Here is a 20514-nt window from a genome sequence, read left to right as displayed (position 1 = left end):
TGAATCAGTCCCAGGCCTTGGAAGAGCTCAAAAGGGATTTTGAGAAGCAAGTAAGAGAAGTAGAGGAAAAACTGAGAGTGATGCAAGAAAATCATGAAAAACAAGTCAACAGGAGACTAAAAGGAGACCCAAAAAAATACTGAAGAAAATAACACCTTAAAAAATAGCCTAACCCAAATGGCAAAAGAGGTCCAAAAAGCCAATGAGGAGAAGAATGCCCTAAAAAGCAAAATTGGCCAAATGGAAAAGGAAGTCCAAAAGATTACTGAAGAAAATACTTCCTTAAAAATTAGAATAGAGCAATTGGAAGCTAGTGACTTTATGAGAAATCAAGACACTGTAAAACAAATCCAAAAGAATGAAAAATTAGGAAACAATGTGAAATAGCTCATTGGAAAAACAACTGACCTGGAAAATAGATCCAGGAGAGAGAATTTAAAAATTATTGGACTATATGAAAGCCATGATCAAAAAAAGAGCCTAGACATCATCTTTCAAGAAATCATCAAGGAAAACTGTCCTGATATTTTAGAACCAGAGGGCAAAATAGAAATTGAAAGAATCCACCGATCTCCTCCTGAAAAAGATCCCCAAAGGAAAACTCCTAGGATATTGTAGCCAAATTCCAGAATTCCCAGGTCACGGAGAAAATATTACAAGCAGCCAGAAAGAAACAATTCAAGTATTGTGGAAACACAATCAGGATAACACAAGATTTAGCTACTTCTACATGAAGGGACAACAGGGCATGGAATATAATATTCCAGAGGGCAAAGAAGATAGGATTACAACCAAGAATCACCTACCCAGCAAAACTGAGTATAATCCTGCAGGGGGAAAAATGGTCATTCAGTGATATACAGGACTTTCAAGCATTCTTGATGAAAAGACCAGAGTTGCATAGAAAATTTGATTTTCAAATACAAGACTCGAGTGGAACATGAAGAGGTCAACAGGAAAGAGAAAATCATAAGAGACTTATTAAGGTTGAACTGTTTACATTCCTGCATGGAAAGATGATATTTGTAACTCATGAGACCTTTGTCAGTGTTAGGGTAGTTGGAGGGGAAAAAATTATATGTACGTATATAAAGATATAGATAGATAGAGGACACAGGGTGAGTTGAAAATGAAGGGGTCATATCTGGAGAATAAAATTAAGGGGTGAATGAGGAATATACTAGGAGAAGGAGAAAGGGAGAGGTAGAACGGTGTAAATTATCCCACAAAAAAAAAAAAACCAGAAAAGGGTCTTACAGTGGAGGGGAAACGGGGGAAAGTGAGAGGGAATGAGTGAATCTTATTCTCATAGGATTTGACTTAAGGAGGGAATAACATATGCACTCAATTGGGTATAGAAATCTGTCTTACCCTACAGGAAAATAGGAGGGGAAGGGGACAAGAGAGTAGGGGGATGATAGAGAGGAGGGCAGATTGGGAAAGGGGGTAATCAGAAGCAAATACTTCTGAGGAGGGACAGGGTCAAAAGAAAGAATAGAATAAATGGGGGGGCAGGATAGGATTAAGGAAATAGAGTTAGTTTTTCACCCATGTCTACTATGGAAGTGTTTTACATAACTGCACATATATAACCTATATTTAGTTGCTTGCCTTATCAATGAGGGTGGGTGGGGAGGGAGGAAGGGAAAAAATTTGGAACCCAAAGTTTTGAAAACACATGTTTAAAAAAAATGTTTTCACATGCAACTAAGAAATAAGAAATACAGGAAATGGGGTACAGAAAAAAATTTAGAAATTAAAAAAAATTTAAAAAAAAAAAGGAAAAAAAAAGAATGGGTAGGAATTCTATGAGTAAAGAGGGGGAAGACCTTCCAGGCATAGGAATAAACAAAGACGTGGAGGCATGAGGATAGAGCATGCTGGGGTGGGAGGCAATATCTTAGTTTTATTGGAGTGTAGAATTTGAAGAGGTAAATGACATGAGCTAAGTCTGAAAAGGTATGTGTTACTTCTTCCATGGCCCTAGAGCTGTTATGCTTAGTATTTTGGGCTCTGGTGGTCAAGAGTAAGGGAATAGTTTCCAAGGATATTAATATGCAGTGGTGGTTCAGGGATAGACACCTGCCCTCTTGGAGACAGCACTGCATTTGTAATTTATCTTACAGAACTGAAAAGCCCTGAAAACATAGCATTCCACAGCTTATTCTCAATTCAGAGTTTAAGGGAAAGACTTTGGTTCCACTTTTATTAAGCATCTACTATATGAAAGGTACTATACTAGGCACTGTTTTTTCTTTTTCTTAACTGGATGGACCTTGGATTTCATCAGTGAAGGGAGCTCCAGGTGAAAAACTTCCTCTTCTGATGCAGATCAACATCTACTTTGTCACTTACAGCCTGCTTTGAAGAAGTGAGGTGATTTACCCAGGGTCACACAACCATGTGGATTAGAAACAGGACTTTAACAGTGGCCTTTCCTGACTCTAAACACAGACCTCTAACCATGCTGTTCCAAGGCAATGGACACCTAGAAAAAATAAAACTAATCCTGCCATCAAGGAACTTACATGTACAGAGATAAATAAATACAAAGTAATTTGAAGAGCGAGAAAGCACAAACAATTTAGGCCAGGGGAAATCAGCAAAGGTTTCATGGAAGAGTTAAGCCTGGAAAGAAAATAAAGATTTTAAGAGGTAGAGATGAAAGATTAGTTTCTAGGCCTTGGGGGTGGTTTGTGCAAATACTCAGAGATGGGAGATAGAATGCCATTTTTAGGGAAGTAGGCCAGTTTGGCTGAAATATAGAATGCATAAAAATGAGTAATGTAAGATAAGTCCGGAAAGGTAGATTGGAGCCAGATTGTGAAGGGCTTTAAAAGCCCGACTGAGAAGATAAATCTTGCTTTTAAAATCTTTTAAATTTTTATTGGCAATGTATGGAGGTGGCCATTGTATTACTGGCTCATGAGTATAGAATAACTTGTCTGAAGCACTTCTCAGTCACTTTCAGTCTTGCTGCAGGGGTCAGTGACTAATAGTGACATGGAAATATAAAAGTTGAATGAATTCTCACTCAAATAACACATTGAGTTTGAGTGGCAGTTAAGGTGTTATATATACACATCTGAAAGCTTCCATCTAGCTGACTATGAATTGGGGGTTTAAATGACAAGATTGAGATAACCCTTGAGGCTATGTTGAAACCCTTCTGTCATGGATCTGAGTTGGAAGGGACCTAAGAGGCCATCTAATCCAGCCTTCTGATTTTACAGATGAAGAAAAAAAAGGCCCTGGGAGGTTAAATGACTTACCTAAAACTGCACAGGTAGTAAGTGGAACCCCAAAAGCCACATAGTAGGGGCAATGCCACAGAATACAGTAGATGGAAGTAAAGGATACCTCAACCATGAAGATGGCGGTGTTGGAGAGAACATGCTAACAGACAGGACACCTTGGGCCTCATAGGATCACCTGACATCAGTGGAGCAGCAAGTGATTGATAGAGGTAGGTTTTAGCTGGTATATAACTCTGGAAGTGTGAGTTACTGTGGCTTTGTATGTTTCCTATCCCAAGCATCTGTCCTCTCCAAAGGTGTTCGCTTTTCCACCAGTGGTATGGGAATGCATGGGACTGTACCCTGGTGTGTATGGAAGGAAAATTTTCCTGTCATTTATTTTGCTATATGTTAAGTTAAATGTTTCTTGCTTTTAACTATTGTCTTCTGATTGGTCTGATAAAAGAGGCATCCATTGGGGTTTTTGACATGGTTTCAAGTAGAAGCTGACTCCAAATATCTTGAACCTGGGGTAGATTGTTAGGGGAAGGGGTTTGTGCGTGAGGGGAGCTATAGTAAGTATGTTGACTTTGTCCAATTGCCATGGATAAGGTGTTCAAGAATTATTTGACTATTTTCACATAAAGAAAATTGAGAAGGAAACAGAATTTTGTCTTAATTTTGTGTTATCATTTTTGCTAATGACTGCATGTCATTTAATATCCTCAACCAGGAAAATATTACGTAAACAAAAGTTTCTGGTCTAATTACAGTTCCTAGTAAGTGAAAACCATGAACTTTATGCAAGTACTATAATTTGAATTTCTCATATATTGTTTTACACCATAAATCCAGGATCATAAAATATTTTCACATGGTAATACCTCTAATCAAGGTAGAATTCCTTAATTAAAATTTATTATTTTGGAATAAAAGTGCACTCAGAAGCACAATCAATGCTAATGCTCTTTCATGCTGTGATTGTTAGCTGGCTTTTGTACTGACTCTACACAATGCTTATGGTATCGGTTTCTGTCCAAACAAGCGAAACTGGCTCATCATGAGAGTTTTTGGTGGACCAGCATGCTGCTTGTGGTCCTTTGTGACCCATTAAAGCAGATCCAAAACAAATTTTTAATTCTTGCTATAATCTCCTTCTGCATCTCTTCTGACTTGCCATGGAGATTATCTTTTGACAGATGTGACCCACACAAGAAGATTTTACTCAATTCTCCCCTCCCCCCATACATATATTCTTCATTATGGACCAATATGCTGATGCATTATAGCAGCACTGTGGAGCTAAATGGTTCTTCTTATAAACGATACCCATGGGTATGTCCTGACACCTTCCCTCTTTACCGTTCACCTAAGTGGAATGCTCTGGAGAAAATCATAGAATCACAGATTTAGAGTTGGAAGGGGGCTTAAAAGCCATCCAGTCCAACAATTGACAGGGATCATGTGGCTCACAGAGGTTAAATGACATACTTAGGGTTATAATCACCTAGTCAAATTTCATTTTAAGGCAGCTGAGCCCTAGAAAAGTTTAAGTGACTTACTTAAGATCACAAATAATTAGGAGAGCTGGATTTAAATCTTCAGTTTTCTATGCTCTTTCCACTACATCAAGCTACCTCAACTGGACTTTCTCTGCTACACAGCAAACCATTCCCCCCACCCCCCCCCAAATCATCTACACCCCTCATTATGGCAATTCCATCTAGCTTTCTACAAGCTGCCAACTCTACCCACTCCCTATCTTTCTCTGATCAGATGACCCCAGCCTCTCATTTCCTGAGAGTATCTTCAAGCCAATCTGTCAACTTCCTCCAGGTCCTTAATTCTATTCTTTCCCAACTTCTTTCCTCCTCTTTCAGAGAGGGGACCTTCACTGAGAAGATATCCTCTTTATCTGTGCTCTTGATTTCATCCCCTCTATCATTTATCCTTTTCCACCTTCCCCTCATGTATCCAAAATCTGTCTTTTCACTACTGGTTCCTCCTCCTTGTCCTAGCTGTTAAAGACACTCATGAGGAGAAAAAACAAACAAAAATGAAAAAAGCTTATTTTAATTATTTCTTCTTTTTTAATGAGGTATTGTCCTATCTCTTACCCTTTAGAAAGGGTATAAACTTGTTCTTCCACTTCTTCACCACCTCAATCTCTTGCAATTTGATTTTCCCCCATACCATTTGAGCTCAAACTATGCTGTTAGTCATAACTTAGTTGGCCAGTATGGTATAATGGAAAGAGCACTGGGGACCCAGGGGTCGTGGATCCAAAATGACTGACTCATACTACTCATGTGATCATGGCCAACTCTTAGCCTCCCTGGGTCTGTTTCCTCTCTTATAAAATGAGGGAGGAAGCAAGACGGCAGAATGAAAACAGGGACTCGCCTGAGCTCTCCCCCAAGTCTCTTCAAATAACTGAACAAATTCTAGAGTGGCAGAACCCACATAGAGACAGAGTGAGGAAGATTTCCAGTGCAAGACAACCTGGAAGGTCAACAGGAAAGGTCTATTGCACTGGCCTGAGAGAGGAACGTTCAGTGCACAGGGCACAGTGGCAGGACCAGTCTGAGCAAAGCTGCAGCAGGCTTTGGAGGACTGAATCACCAGCAGCAGTGATGGGTTCCCACAGACACCAGAGACAACTTAGAAGGTCAGCAGGAGGGGTCTGTCGGAAATGAGAGAGAAGTGCAGTCCAGCACAGGGCTGCAGGGTGTGCCAATATAGCCCCTGCACCAGCAAATGAGGAACAGGCCTTGGGAGGGACTGAATCAGCAATAGTAGTGGCGGCGGCAGCAGCACTGAAGCTCCTGGAGCTATTAGCTTACAGACCGAATGTTTGAAAGTCACCTATTCTGACTTCTGGGAGCCAAGTTAGTGGAGTAAGCAGTAAGTTGCTCTCACCCTCCCTTACTAACCGTGAAAAACCCAGAGAATATTGCCCTAGGAAAAATCCTGAAATAGTAGAGTCAGCAGAAAGTCTAGATATAGCAGCCTTTTAGCTTGTGAGGCTAGGGGGATTAATGGGAAAGGTCCCTCTTGCAATGGCTGAAGGCGACCAGTACAGGAAGGGAGGCGTCCCAGCAAGCCAGTGGCAAGCCCCACCTCAGCAAACCAATAACTAGGCCCCTAGCCCCCAGCACAAGAGGCCCGGGACAGTGCCCCCTGTGCCCTACAAGCAGAGATTAACTTTAAAAGCCAGAAAAAAAGCAAACAATATGAGCAAGAAGCAACATAGAAAAACAATAACCATAGAAAAGTATCTTGGTGACAGGGAAGATCAGAACACAAATTCAGGAGAGGATAACATTGTCAATATACCCACATCTGAAACCTCAGAGGGGAATATGAATATGATCAAAAAACCTTCTTGGAAGAGCTCAAGAAGAATTTTATTTTTTGCTAGGCAATGAGGTTAAGTGACTTGCCTAGGGTCACACAGCTAGTAAGTGTCAAGTGTCTAAGGCCAGATTTGAACTAAGGTCCTCCTAACTCCAGGGCCAGTATTCTATCTACTGTGTCATCTACCTGTCCCTCAAGAAGGATTTTAAAAGTCAAATCAAGGATGTAGAAGAAAAATTGAACAATTCATTTAAAAATACAGTTGACAAAATGGAAAAAAGTACACTGAAGAAAAGTAGAATTGGCCAAATGGAAAAGGAGGTACAAAAGCTAACTGAAGAAAACAATTTATTAAAAATTAGAATTGGGCAATTGGAAGCTAATGACTCTATGAGACATCAAGAATCAGTCAAACAAAATCAAAAGAATGAAAAAATAGAAGAAAATGTAAAATTCCTCATTGGAAAAACAACTGACCTTGGAAAATAGATCCAGGAGAGATAACTTAAGAATTATTGGTCTACCTGAAATAAATGATGAAAAAAAGAGCCTGGACAGCATCTTTCAGGAGATCATCAAGGAAAATTGTCCTGAGGCCCTAGAACCAGAGGGTAAAATAGTCATCGAAAGAATCCACCAATCACCTCCTGAAAGAGATCCCAAATAGAAAATGCCTAGAAATATTGTAGCCAAATTCCAGAATTATCAGGTCAAGGAGAAAATCCTGCAAGCAGCCAGGAAGAAACAATTCACATATTGTGGAACCACAGTCAGGATCATGCAACACCTTACAACTTCTACCTTGAAAGATCAGAGGGCTTGGAATATGATATTCTGTAAGGCAAAGGAGCTTAGATTACAACCAAAGATCAACTATCCAGCAAAACTGAGTATAATCTTTCAGGGGAAGAGTGGATAGTCAATGAAATAGGGGACTTCCAGACTTTCCCGATGAAAAGATCAGAGCTCAAGGGAAAATTTGGTCTTCAAATATAATACTCGAGAGGCATAAAAAGGTAAACAGAAAAGGGGGAAAACATGTTATTCAATAAGGGTAAGTTGTTTACATCCCCATATGGGAAAATGATATTTATAACTCTTGAGAACTGTATCTTTATTAATCAAGTCCTCTCTTTCAGTGGTGTCAAACTCAGATAGAGATGGGGCCTCACTAAACCATACATAAGTACCCCATTTCACTGAGTAATCACTGCCACTGCTTAATTGTCACACCCTGTTTTTTCAGTCCAAAAACTGGTTTATAATCTTTCATTGTATTGCTATTGCATGGTATAATTCTGTTCATCATGCCATCTGAAAGGTAAACAGAGCAGCAATGTATTCACCAGTGGCATATGGATATGCATTTATCTCTCATGCATTGCAAGCCAGGAGCCTAGAATTCTCAGCCCATGTGCATTGTTTATATATTTCTGAATATATTTCTGAAAGCTGACTTGGGTGGTTTGTTTAGAGTGCTGCAGTACTCATGGTATTGTCACTCAACCCAATGAAGAGCCATAGGTGCAAAGAGAGCGGATGGGCAGGCGAGGCTGCCATGAGTAAGTCATGTGATATGGTAAGATGTGCATCTTCCCAATTTTAACATATGTTCACAAGCATCCTAATCTTGCACCAAACACAGTTTAGTAATAAATGATTTTTAAGTAATACCAGAACAATTTAAAAAGCTTCATATAATGGTCACACCCCAATTTTTTGTAAAAAAAAAAATTTCTGCATGAAATCGGTGACGATTAAGCAGTTAAATATGATATCCCAGTGGGTGGCATATTGACTTAGAAAAACACATTTTTGAGGGGGTGATGTTTGTTTTCTTTTTCTTAACATTAAGGAAAAAAAATCATCAATTATTTTTAAAAGTTGAATTCCAAATTCTCTCCCTCCCTTCCCATTCCCCCCCTTGAGAAAGCATGCAATTTGATATAGATTATACATATGCAGTCATGCAAAACATTTGTATCTTAGCCATGTTGCAAAAGAAAATGCAGACCAAAAAAACCCCAATAAAGAAAGTAAAAAAAGTATGCTTTAATCTGCATTCAGACTCTATCACTTCTTTCTCTGGAAGTGGATGGCATTTTTCATCATAAATCCTTTGGAACTGTCTTGGATCATTGTATTGATCAGAATAGCTAAGCCATTCACAGTTGATCATTGTAAAATACTGCTGTTTACTATGTACAATGTTCTTCCGGTTCTGCTCACTTCATATCAGTTGACATAAATCTTACCAAGTTTTTCTGAAACCATCCTCATCATTTCTTATAGCACAATAGTATTCTATCACAATCCTACAACTTATCCAGCCATTCCCCAACTGATGAGCATCCTTTCAATTTCCAATTCTTGGCCACAATAAGAGCTGCTATAACTATTTTTGTACATATAGGTCCTTCTCCTTTTATCTCTTTGGGGGTACAGATCTAGTAGTGTTGCTGGGTCAAAAGGTATGCAGTTTTGTAGCCCTTTGGATATAGTTCAAAATTGCTTCCCTAAATGTTTGGATCAATTCACAGTGCCATTAGTGTCTCTATTTTCCTTTTCTGTCATATTAGCCAACATAATGGGTGTGAGGTGGTACCTCAGAGTTGTTTTGATTTGCATTTCTTTAATCACTAGTGATTTGAAGTATTTTTTTTTCATGATTTCTTCATCTGAAAACTGTCTGTTTATATAGTTTGACCATTTATCATTGGGGAATGACTTATATTCTTATAAATTTGACTCAATTCTCTATATATTTGAGAAATGAAGCCTTTATCAGAGAGAAATTTGCTGTCAATTTTTTTGTCCACTTTCTGTTTTCCTTTGAATCTTGGCTGCAATGGTTTTATACGTGCAAACTCTTTCTAATTTGATTTAACTAAAATTATTCATTTAACATCGTGTTATGCTCTTTCTCCTGTTTGGTCATGAATTCTTGCCTTTTCCATAAATCTGAGAGGTAAAATATTCCATGCTCTCCTAAATTGTTTTTATCACTCTTTTTACTAAATCACGTACCCATTTTGCCCATATCTCAGTACAGTGAGATGTTAGTTCTATTGTATTTTTTTTATTTTGTTAAACATTTCCTAATTATGTTTTTTTGCATTTTTATTGGTAAACAGCACTTTTATTTTTTTTCCAATTACATGTAAAGATAGTTTTCAACATTCATTTTTTATAAGATTTTGAGTTCCAAATTTTTCTCCCTCCCTCCCATGACCCTTCCCCAAGATGGCAAGCAATCTGATATAGGTTATACATGTGCAATCATGACAAACATTTCCACATTAGTCATGTTGTGAAAGAAGAAACAGAACAAAAAAGAAGAGCCATGAAAAACAAAAAAAGTAAAAATAGTATGTTTTGATCTGCATTCAGATGCCACAGTTCTTTCTCTGGATGTGAACAGCTTTTTCCATCATGAGTCTTTTGGAATTGTCTTGGATCATTGTATTGGAGAGAAGAGCTAAGTCTATCATAGATTGTACAATGTTGCTGTAACTGTACAATGTTCTCCTGGTTCTGCTCACTTTGCTCAGCATCAGTTCATGTAAGTCTTTCCAGGTTTTTCTGACATCTGCCTGCTCATCATTTCTTATAATACAATAATATTCCATTACATTCATAAACCACAATTTTTTCAGCCATTCCCCAATTGATGGGCATCCCCTCAATTTCCAATTCTTTGCCACCACAAAGAGCTGCTATAAATATTTTTGTACATGTGGGTCCTTTTCCCATTTTTATGATTTTTTTGGGATACAGACCTAGAAGTGGTATTGCTGGGTCAAAGGATATGCACAATTTTACAGCCCGTTGGGAATAGTTCCAAATTGCTCTCCAGAATGTTTGGATCACTTCACAACTCCACCAACAATGCATTAGTCTTCCAATTTTCCCACATCTTCTCCAACATTTATAATTTTCCTGTTTTGTCATACCAGCCAATCTGATAGGTGTGAAGTGGTACCTCAGAGTTGTTTTAATTTGCATTTCTCTAATCAACAGTGATTTAGAGCATTTTTTTCATGACTATAGTTTTAATTTCTTCATCTAAAAACTGTTTATATCCTTTGTTTATCAATTGGGGAATGACTTGTGTTCTTATTAAACTGACTCAGTTGTCTATATATTTGAGCAATGAGGCCTTTATCAGAAACACCGGCAGTAAAAATTGTTTCCCAGCTTCCTGTTTTCTTCTAGTCTTGGTTGCATTTGTCTTCTTTATGTAAAACCTTTTTAGTATTATCAAAATTATCCATTTTTGGATAATCCAATTATTTCATAATGCTGTCTTGTTTCATCATAAATTCTTCCCTTCTCCAAGGATCTGACAGATACACTACTCCTTGCTCTCCTAATTTGTTTACAGTATTCCTATGTCTAAATCATGTGCACAATTTTGACCTTATCTTGGTGTACAATGTAAGATGCTGGTCTATACTTAGTTTTTGCCATAGTTTTCTAATTTTCCTATCAGCTTTTGTCAGATGGCGATTTCTTACCCTGAAAGCTGGGGTCTTTGGGCTTACCAAACACTAGATTACTGTGGACATTTACTATGGTGTATTGTGTACCTAATCTATTCCACTGCCCCACCACTCTATTTCTTAGCCAGTACCAGATTGTTTTTGATGATTACTGCTTTATAAGATGGTTTGAGATCTGGTATGGCTAGGCCACTTTCCTTCACTTTTTTTTTTCATTAAGTTCCCTTGATATTTTTAGCCTTTTGTTATACAAGATGAATTGTCATTTTTTCTAGCTCTATAAAATAATTTTTGTCAGTTTGATTGGCATGGCATCGAATAAGTAAATTAATTTAGGCAAAACTGTGATTTTTATTATATTGGCACAGCCTACCCAGCAATTAATATTTTTCCAATTGTTTAGATCTGACTTTTGTGTAAAAAGTGTTTTGTTAATTGTGTTCATATAGTGCCTGGGTTTGTCTTGGCAGGTAGATTCTCAAGTATTTTATATTGTCTACAGTTATTTTAACTGGAATTTCTCTTTCTACCTCTTGTTGCTGAACTTTGTTGGTAATACAGACGGGACATGCTGATCATTTATGTGGGTTTATTTTATATCCTGCAACTTTACTAAAATTGTTAATTATTTCAACTAGTTTTTTAGTTGCTTTTCTAAGTACCATCATGTCATCTGCAAAGAATGAATAGTTTTGTTTCCTCACTGCTTATTCTAATTCCTTTGATTTCTTTTTCTTTTCTTATTGTTATAGCTAGCATTTCTAGTACAACATTGAATAACAGTGGTGATAATGGGCATCCTTCTTTCATCCCTGATCTTATTGGAGAGGCTTCTAGCTCATTCTCATTACAGATAATGCTTGCTGATGGTTTTATAGGGATATTACCTATCATTTTAAAGAAAGCTCTATGTATTCCTATGCTCTCTGGTGTTTTTTAATAGGAATGGGTGTTGTATTTTGTCAAAATTTTTCTGCATCTATTGAGATAATCATGATTTCTGTTGCTTTTGTTATTGATGTGGTCAATTATATTGGTAGTTTTCCTAATTTTCAACCAGTTCTGAATTGCTGGTATAAATCCCACCTGTTCGTAGTGCCTTAATTATATTTTAATCTGGTACAGGCTGCATGTTTGATGACATCTCTGCTCTATTTCATGAAAAGTCCTTTTCCCCCTTCAGGATTATATTGTTTTGTTGGGTAAAAAATTTCCACTTCTTTGGAGAGGTGAACGTTAAACTGTATGTGACCTTGACTGTATCTCCTTGGTACCTGAATTCTTTCTTGTTGCTTGAAAACATCTGGAAGCTATGGGTTTTGGTTATATTCCTAGAAGTTTTCATTTTGAGTTTCTTTCAGGTGACCAGTGGATTCTCTGTAAGTCCAGTTTATCCTCTGGTCTTCAGTGGTTTAAGCAGTTTTAACATTTCTTGAAAGGTAGTCCAATGTTTCTTAAATTTCTTCTCCTGTTTTGTATGTCAGTTGTTTTTGCTATGAGCAAATTTAAATTTTCTTCTACTTTAGTCTTTTGACTTTGTTTTCTTTTGTTACATTCCTTATTGTCTCACTGAGTCACTGGTTTCTGTTCTATTCTACTCAAGAAGTTTGTTCCTTGGGCAAGGTTTTGTACATTTTATGCCAACTTAATTCCTTGCCAATTCTTTCTTCCATAGCTCTCATTTATTTCCTATTTTCCCCCCCAGCACTCTCAATTCATTGATAAAAATATTTTTAAATCTCTTGCTTCATCTCTTCCAGAAACTGTAGTTGAATTTGTGCTTAAGCTACGTTTTTCTTTGATGCTTTCTTTGCTTGTAGATGTTTTGGAATTATTTTCATCTTCTTTGTGTCTTGAGAATCCCTGATCAAATGAGGTGATATTTGTAAAGCACTTAGCATAGTACCTGGTACATGCACAGTATGTATTTAATAATGCTTTTTCCCTTCTCCCATCCTCATCATCACAATAGCCTTTTATGGTGGTTTTTCCCTTCTCATTCTTCCAGCCTGCTTCTGCCTTTAAACTTGATGTCAGGGCCAGGCTCTGCAAACTTCTGGAGGGAAGGTCTGAGCTGGTCCTGTTGCTGCTTTCTTGGGGTATTACATGTTGTGTTATTCAAAGATCTCAGGGACAGGTCAGGTTGTCCTGCAAGAATCCAGCACTCCCAAAATGGTGTGATCCAAGGCATAGTCTTATCACTGCCCATGATCTTGGCTTTGCAAGTTCCTGACCTGGGTTTGGGTCTGAACAACAGCAGATGCTTCTAGATTCAACCACTCTCAGCCAGCTGGAAAGCTCTGCTTCTGAGGCACAGAACTACAGACTCCCTTTTGGTCTGGGCTTCCTGCTTTGGTTATTATTCTTCTGAAGGCTTCAAACTGAGGCAGAAATTGGAACTGAGAATCACCTCTGCTCCTGGAGTCAAAGTCACATGTCTGCTGTTTGCTTCTGAACTTGTTCCTCTCATCTAGGGCTTGCAGCAACTCTCTACTCCTGAATGCCCCCTCAGGGCACAGGTTCTCACCTGCAGTCCACCCTGGATCTATAACCCCTAACGAGGTAGTGAACAACAAAGCTGCCAGTTGGCACCTGTTCTTTTACCTTGTGGTGCCCTGGTATGGGTTTGGGACCTCCTCTTGCCCTGGTACACAGCTTCTCCCTGGGCAGCAAAGTGCTGTCCTTGGGACCCTCCTAGTGAGACCTTGTCCCCAGGGCCTACAGACTTCTATCTCTCTTTGCAGACCTGAGCTGGAAAAATCACTGTGACTTTTTCTTGGATTCCCCATCAGAATTCAGTCTGGTGCATTTTCTAGATTTCTTTGGAGGACAGCTATATTGCTTCCTGCTACTCTGCCCTCTTGGCTCTGCTTTGCAGTAAGAGTGAACATTAAAAACTATGGTTTGATGGTACTCTTGTAAATATTTTGGCTATGATGAGTTCTATAGTTTTCTGTAATTTTCACTTTTTATCAGTAGACAGTGAAATAATGAGTTTTGGAATAATGGGAAGAGGGCAGGCTGACAAGACCATCCTTATCCCTTTCCCCAAGAAGAGATGTAATTTTGTAATTTTTAAGTGTGTATGGGGTACATTATACAAAGACAATGTAGTATGTTGGAAAGTCTTTTGACTTGTGTTTGAAGGTTGGCTTACTATAATCTCAAAGTCAAATGTCTATGTAAGACGTTTGAATTCTTTACATGTTAGTTAAAAGAAGAACTATAACACTTGCATTATTTACCTCGTAAGCCTGCTCTGGGCAAGGCACCATATTAATATAATATGCTAAAATTTAAAATGGTAATTCTGCATCAATCATAAAATAAGTTATTATTAAGTCTTGATATACTAAACAGGAATTAATTCCTGGGCCTAGAAACTGGAGTACTTATTTCCTAAGGTTTGGATTTTAAAAGGATCGTTCATTACTTCTTTTTTTAATTTTCCAGTATCTAGTAGAACCTTTTAAATTTTAGGGTATATTTTAGACAGTTCATATGCTTACTCTGGGTAATTTATATTTTGTCATTCCCTTTCTTGGCCTAGCAAGCCCTACATCAGCACCATTCTCTCCATCCCTCTTTCCCCGCTTTGCATTAAAAGATAATTTTGTAGTGGGTCTCTGATCCCTTAGATGTACCTCTGATCACCTTTACAAATTAAAAACTTGAAGGGTGTTGAACCCAACCACAGGGGCTTAAATTTCATCCTCTCATCTTCCAAAACAACACTTATTGTAGTAGCAGCAGTGTAAGATCACAATTTAGAACAACTCACATATGTCTATCATAGTAAGGGAGCTTCCTCAGCTTATAAAATGTGATGACTTGTCATGGCCTTTGTAGAATTCAGTGGGGAAATTTCATTTTTCTAGCACATCCCACTATTATTTTTGATGTTGAGCTAGCCAATTAACATAACCAAATACGTTCCTTTTCAAGTATCAGTTTCTTGGCAAAATAAAATAACTACTTAAAATATTGCCCACAGTGTGGTTTCACACTGCAGCTGGGATTAAAGTTCAGTCTTGTTCAACTGAAAGGAAAATAAAGATAAATACAACACTATGGTAATTTTTCTGTAAAAAGGTATATTTAAAAATAGGCTCTTTAAAAAGAGAACTTTTATGTACAGTTATTCAGTCTAGAAACAGTCAAAAAACACTATACAACAACTATCTAGGTTTTAGAAAATACAATTTGTAACACACACACACAATCCTGGTACTGAACAAGATGTAGTTTTAAGCCTATGAGTAATTCATCGTCTCATCACAAATCAATATTCACATTTGTTAATAGCTAACATTCAGACTAAAGTTCAGGTTAAGAACTTGCCTGCATACTTCCCATTTGGGAAATTAGACAACCACCTCTGCCTGGCAGATGTAGTCTATCTGTAGTTCAGATAGTCTATTTCTTTGAGTGAGCAATACCCAACAAAGAACCTTTTCTTCTTTTTGTTATTTCTTCTTTTTTTCCTCTTCTAAGTTTTGCTTTTAGCATAAAGGAAACAAAAACATCTTTATATGTGGTTGTTGGCCCAGAGGTGCCATGTTCTTTAAAAATGAAATTTCTATGGGGGCAAAGTCACACATTTCTACAAGTTATGTAATGATAGTGTATCTGTGCTTAACAATAAATGTTCTAGGAACAGGTTACTGAGCACTTAATGCATTCAGGGTTGTTAGCACTTAGCTTTCCCTTGGCTTTCAGCTCAGCATCCTAGGTAGCCATCCATCTGATTAGGCAGTCTCCCTAGTCTTTTTCAACATGGTGCCTTCCCTAGTTATATCAGTTTACAACAAAACACTTTTGAAACATCAAAACGCAGCTTCCTAGAAAATAATAAAAGGAGATGGCTTGTCAAAATTAAAGTGCTATAAGCCCGTCCCTTCAAAAGACTGTCATAAGTTCTCAGATGACTTATTTGTGTTAATCAGGAATTATGTTCCTGAAAGAATAACTACATATTTTGTGTACTTCATGTCACAACAATGCAGACCCAATTCACCCTCCACATGAGTTACTGTTCAGAAATAATTTAATTTTATGATTAAAGGGCATTGATTTGCCTGCATTGGGAAGGTCAAGCAGAAGGACTTTGGTCTATTCTTTATTTCATAACTGTCCATATTAATTAAGCTGTAGCCAAAGGAAGGTGATGACATGCAACTGAAGAGATACAAAAAAAAAGAGGAATCCATGGAGAAACAATAGAGCTCACAAGGTATGACTTATTGGAACTGGGTATGTAGAAGAAAAGAAAAGCTGTTCATCCAACACTCGTTCTTCCTCTAGATTTATGTACGATGAAATCATCACTGAGATCCTTATTTTCTGCTCTGTTGGAGACCTATGTGTTTGTTCCCTTAGAATTAAATGTTCATTTATTACTTCAACTGTTAGGAATCACAAAATCCAATGGGGAAGATCAGGTAGATTCCATGAACAGTAAGGAGATAGCAATAAAACATTTGGACCAAAAAGTTTTCACAATTTATAACTGATAGTAAGACTTGGTAATTGGAAAGAAAGGGATGTCAATAGGCATTGCTTATTTTGGTGACACCTATAAAGACTAGAATGAAATTACATAAATCAAAATTACAAAACAAATTGTGTATTTGTACTGAGTCAGAATTCTGTGTAAAGAGCACATATCTGTGAAAGATAAATTGTCACCCAACACATTTAATAATCAAATGCAGTTAAATATGTCATCAAATCCAAAAGACTCTAATGAAGTTTGAGGGTTAATCCCATAATTTAATAAGACCATCCCAGCCACAAGTTATAACCTTAGATGTTTCATGTGGGTGCCACACAGCACCTATGCATACTTTATCATGAGCTTTAAATCGACTGTAGAGTTTTGTAGTCTTCCAGTCCCAAATGTTTAATTTTCCATTTCCATCTCCCGATATCACATAGCTGCATTGGGGAGGAAATAAGTCCACATTATTCGAATGTTTTAAATTTGAGATAAATGGGGAAGTTGTTTCTTCCAACTTTCTCATCTTAACACTAAACCCCACCCCCCAATACTTCTATTACATAAAAATCTACTGAAAGGGTCAGACTATCAGTTTCAACAATGCAAACTGTTTGAAAGAAAGTACATTCCAAGGAGATTAATCAGATTGTAACATGAACATTGCTCTTAAGCTGCTGCTTTTTTTTTTCCAGGCTGGAATGGTTTATTTCAGTAATTCTAAAGCTATTTTTAACCTGGGTGAAGGGAGGGTGAGAAGTATAAATCAGCAGGATTGGGTGAACTCCAAGAGAGCAGAGGAGGGCCCCACAAGTGGGGTCACGAGTCCCCCAGGCCTCTCAGCTGGGAGCATTATGTGTGCCCTACTCTTTTACCTTTAGGCATAATACAACCTAATTCGACAACACGAATCATCCCTTTTGTTTCCTTCATGATTATTTTTGGTTCCAAAGTCACTGAGCTGGACTAAGTTTGTCTGGAAGTGTAAGGTCCAATAGTTAGACTCAAGTTAGCCAGTGCATAGATCTTGGCATCTCCCATATGCACACATTCAAATTTAAGCCTAGAACAGAGCTATAGCTGCCCCTGCTGGAAGCTGAGGTCTTCACTGGCCATGTGGCAGCTAGTCGTGGAAGCAGAATGGGAAGGCAGCCTCCATATACTGTGCATGCACAGCTATACTTTCTTTTCAATAGACTGATGAACTGGCACAGGAAAAAAAAAAAAAAAAAAAAAAGCTTTGGTTCTGGGGGAATTGGTCCAGGCTCTGTCTGATGTCCTCAGGAAAGATACCTCCCTACTCTGGAACCATCAAGCTTTCTTTCCCACCTAGAAAATGAGAGGGTTGAACTAGATGATTTCTAAGCTCCCTTCCAGCTCTAATTATAATATTCTATAATAACAGCATCTAGAATGAGACAGGTTCTACTTCTACTATCTTCTGCCCCACTTAGAACATAACTGGAGTACTACGTTCATTTCCAGGACTACATGTAAGGAATAACATTGACATGTCCAAACGAGGGAAACGTAACAGTAAGGTAAATAGTAACCATGTTACATGAGAATTAGATAAAAGGACTGGAGACAAGGTCCCACCCCTGGGGCAGACCAGCAACAAGATCTCTCCTCCAGGGCCAGCCACCAGAAAGACTCTATTACCATAGCAGGCCAGCGGTTAAACCCTATGCCCAGGGGAGGATAAGAGGGAGGCCCCAAGCCCCAGTACAAGCCAGAAGGGTAGCCTACCTTCCAGAGAAAAGCAAGTAGTTAAGCCCCAGAGCCCTCAGCACAAAAAGCTTGGGGCAGTGCAGGATAACTCTCACGTAAAAACAGCAAATCACAAACACACAAAAAGGCAGAAAAAATAAGCAAAAAACAAAACAAAACAAAAAAAGAGCTCAACTCTATAAAGTTATATAGTGATAGTAAGGATCAAGGCACAAACTTAGAAGAGGACAATAGTGTCAAAATGGCTACATGTGAAGCCTCAAAGAAAAATGTAATTTTGTCTCAGGCCCAAAAAGAATTCCTGGAAAAGCTGGGAAAAGAAATGAAAGTAATGCAAGAGAATCATGAAAAAAGAGTCAATAGCATGGGAAAAGATAAAGAAAAATTCACGGAGGAAAATAACTCCCTAAAAAGTACAACTGGCCAAAAGCTCACTGAAGAAAATAATTCCTTAAAAATTAGAATTGAATAAGTGGAAACTATTGACTCTGTGAGACATAAAGATATGATAAAACAAATTTAAAAAAAAACAACCAAAAACAGAAGAAAATGTGAAATTTCTCATTGGAAAAACAACTGACCTAGAAAATAGATCCAGGAGAGATAATATAAGAATTATTGGCCTACTTGAAAGCCATGATAAAAAAAAAAAAAAAGCATGGACATCTTTCAAGAAATTATCAAAGAAAACTGCCCTGATATATTAGAACCAGAAAGTAAAATAGAAATTGAAAGAATCCACTGATCACCGCCTGAAAGAGATCCCAAAATGAAAACTCCCAAGAATATCATAGCCAAATTCCAGAGCTCAAAGATCAAGGAGAAAGTATTATAAGCAGTCAAAAAGAGACACTTCAAAAACCGTGGACTTACAGCCATGATTATACAGGATTTGGCAGCTTCCACATTAAAGAACTGGAGAGCTTGGAATATGATATATACCAGAAGGTAAAGGAGTTGGGATTACAACCAAAAATCACCTACCCAGAAAAACTGAATATAATCTTCCAGGGGAAAAAATGAAAATTTAATGAAATAGAAGACTTTCAAGCATTTCTAATTAAAAGACCAGAGTTGAATAAAAAAACTGACCTCTAAGTACAAGACTCAAGGGAAACATAAAAAGGTAAAAAAGAAACAAGAGGTTAAACTATTTATATTTCTATATGGCAAGATACGATTTGTAACTCTTAATTTTATTACCATAAGAGCAATTAGAAGGAGTATATATAGATACTCCAAAAAAACAAAACAAAGAGGTGAGAAAGAAAACTGCACTGGAAGAAGGAGGGGAAGATTGAATGGAATAAATTATCCCACATAAAAGAATCATGAAAACTATTATAATGGAAGGGAAGATGGGGGGGTGGCAGACAAAATTTAAACTTTACTCTTATCAAAATTGGCTCAGAGAGAATAACATATACACTAGTTGGATATAGAAATCGATCTTACTTTATAAGGAAGTAAAAAGGAATAGGGATAATAGAAGGAGGAGGAAGGACAGATAGAAGGGAGGGTATACACACACACGCACGCGAGCACACACACACAAATTCATTTTAACCAGTGTTAGGTAGAAGAGTAGAAAGGAAGATTTATATATACCTCATATCTGGGGAAAAGTCCACCTGACAAGCATATCCTGCCACCATATGACCTTTAAATATTTTTTTCTTATTCAATCTGAATCGGTTCTGTGCTCCGAAAATTAAAATCTGATTGTCCATAGACTGACATGCCAGCCACTTCCCTGAAAGGCAAACAATGATATGAGAAAAAAGACCAAAAAGAGTTACATTTCATTAAAAAAAAAATCATTTTCTTTAATACTCCATCACTATCAACATGAAACTAATATACTTCTTGGAGAATCCTACAGCTGTGCTATATATAGCAGCTCTTAAAATTCTGCTACAGAGCTTTTTTTCCTATCAAGTGGTTGTTTTTGCTCATCTAACTCCATCTTATCCAACAAACATTTATTCAGCACCTACTTGCATACATAGTGAACTGTGTTACACATTGGGGAGATTCAAAATTTAGCCAAGGCATAGCCTCTGCCCCCATGAACCAGTTTAACAAGGAGATAAGACATATACAAATAAAATATTACATGAGGATGCCCTGGGGAGCTGCAAAACAAGGGCTATGTAGTCATAAGGGGAAGATTGCTGTTGCCTGGGGGGAT

The 20514-nt window shown here is 37.7% G+C and overlaps 2 protein-coding genes across 2 annotated transcripts in view; one reads left to right on the top strand and one right to left on the bottom strand.

The window, feature by feature from the left end:
- Window positions 1–20514, top strand: part of METTL24 (methyltransferase like 24) — a 228566-nt gene that overhangs the window by 180972 nt on the left and 27080 nt on the right. The window lies entirely within an intron of this gene.
- Window positions 16706–20514, bottom strand: part of CDC40 (cell division cycle 40) — a 50894-nt gene continuing 47085 nt past the window's right edge. Inside the window, exons 14-15 of the mRNA XM_027855682.1 lie at window positions 19932–20076; window positions 16706–17032 (exon numbers count right to left, since the gene is read on the bottom strand). Coding sequence (XP_027711483.1) covers window positions 16855–17032; window positions 19932–20076 — 323 coding nt within the window. The 3' untranslated portion in view covers window positions 16706–16854. The remainder of the gene's footprint in view (window positions 17033–19931; window positions 20077–20514) is intronic.

The sequence above is a fragment of the Vombatus ursinus genome, unplaced genomic scaffold, assembly GCF_900497805.2.
Source record: "Vombatus ursinus unplaced genomic scaffold, bare-nosed wombat genome assembly UNPS02000582.1, whole genome shotgun sequence".
NCBI lineage: Eukaryota > Metazoa > Chordata > Mammalia > Diprotodontia > Vombatidae > Vombatus > Vombatus ursinus.
This window is presented reverse-complemented; position numbering and strand designations above follow the sequence as displayed.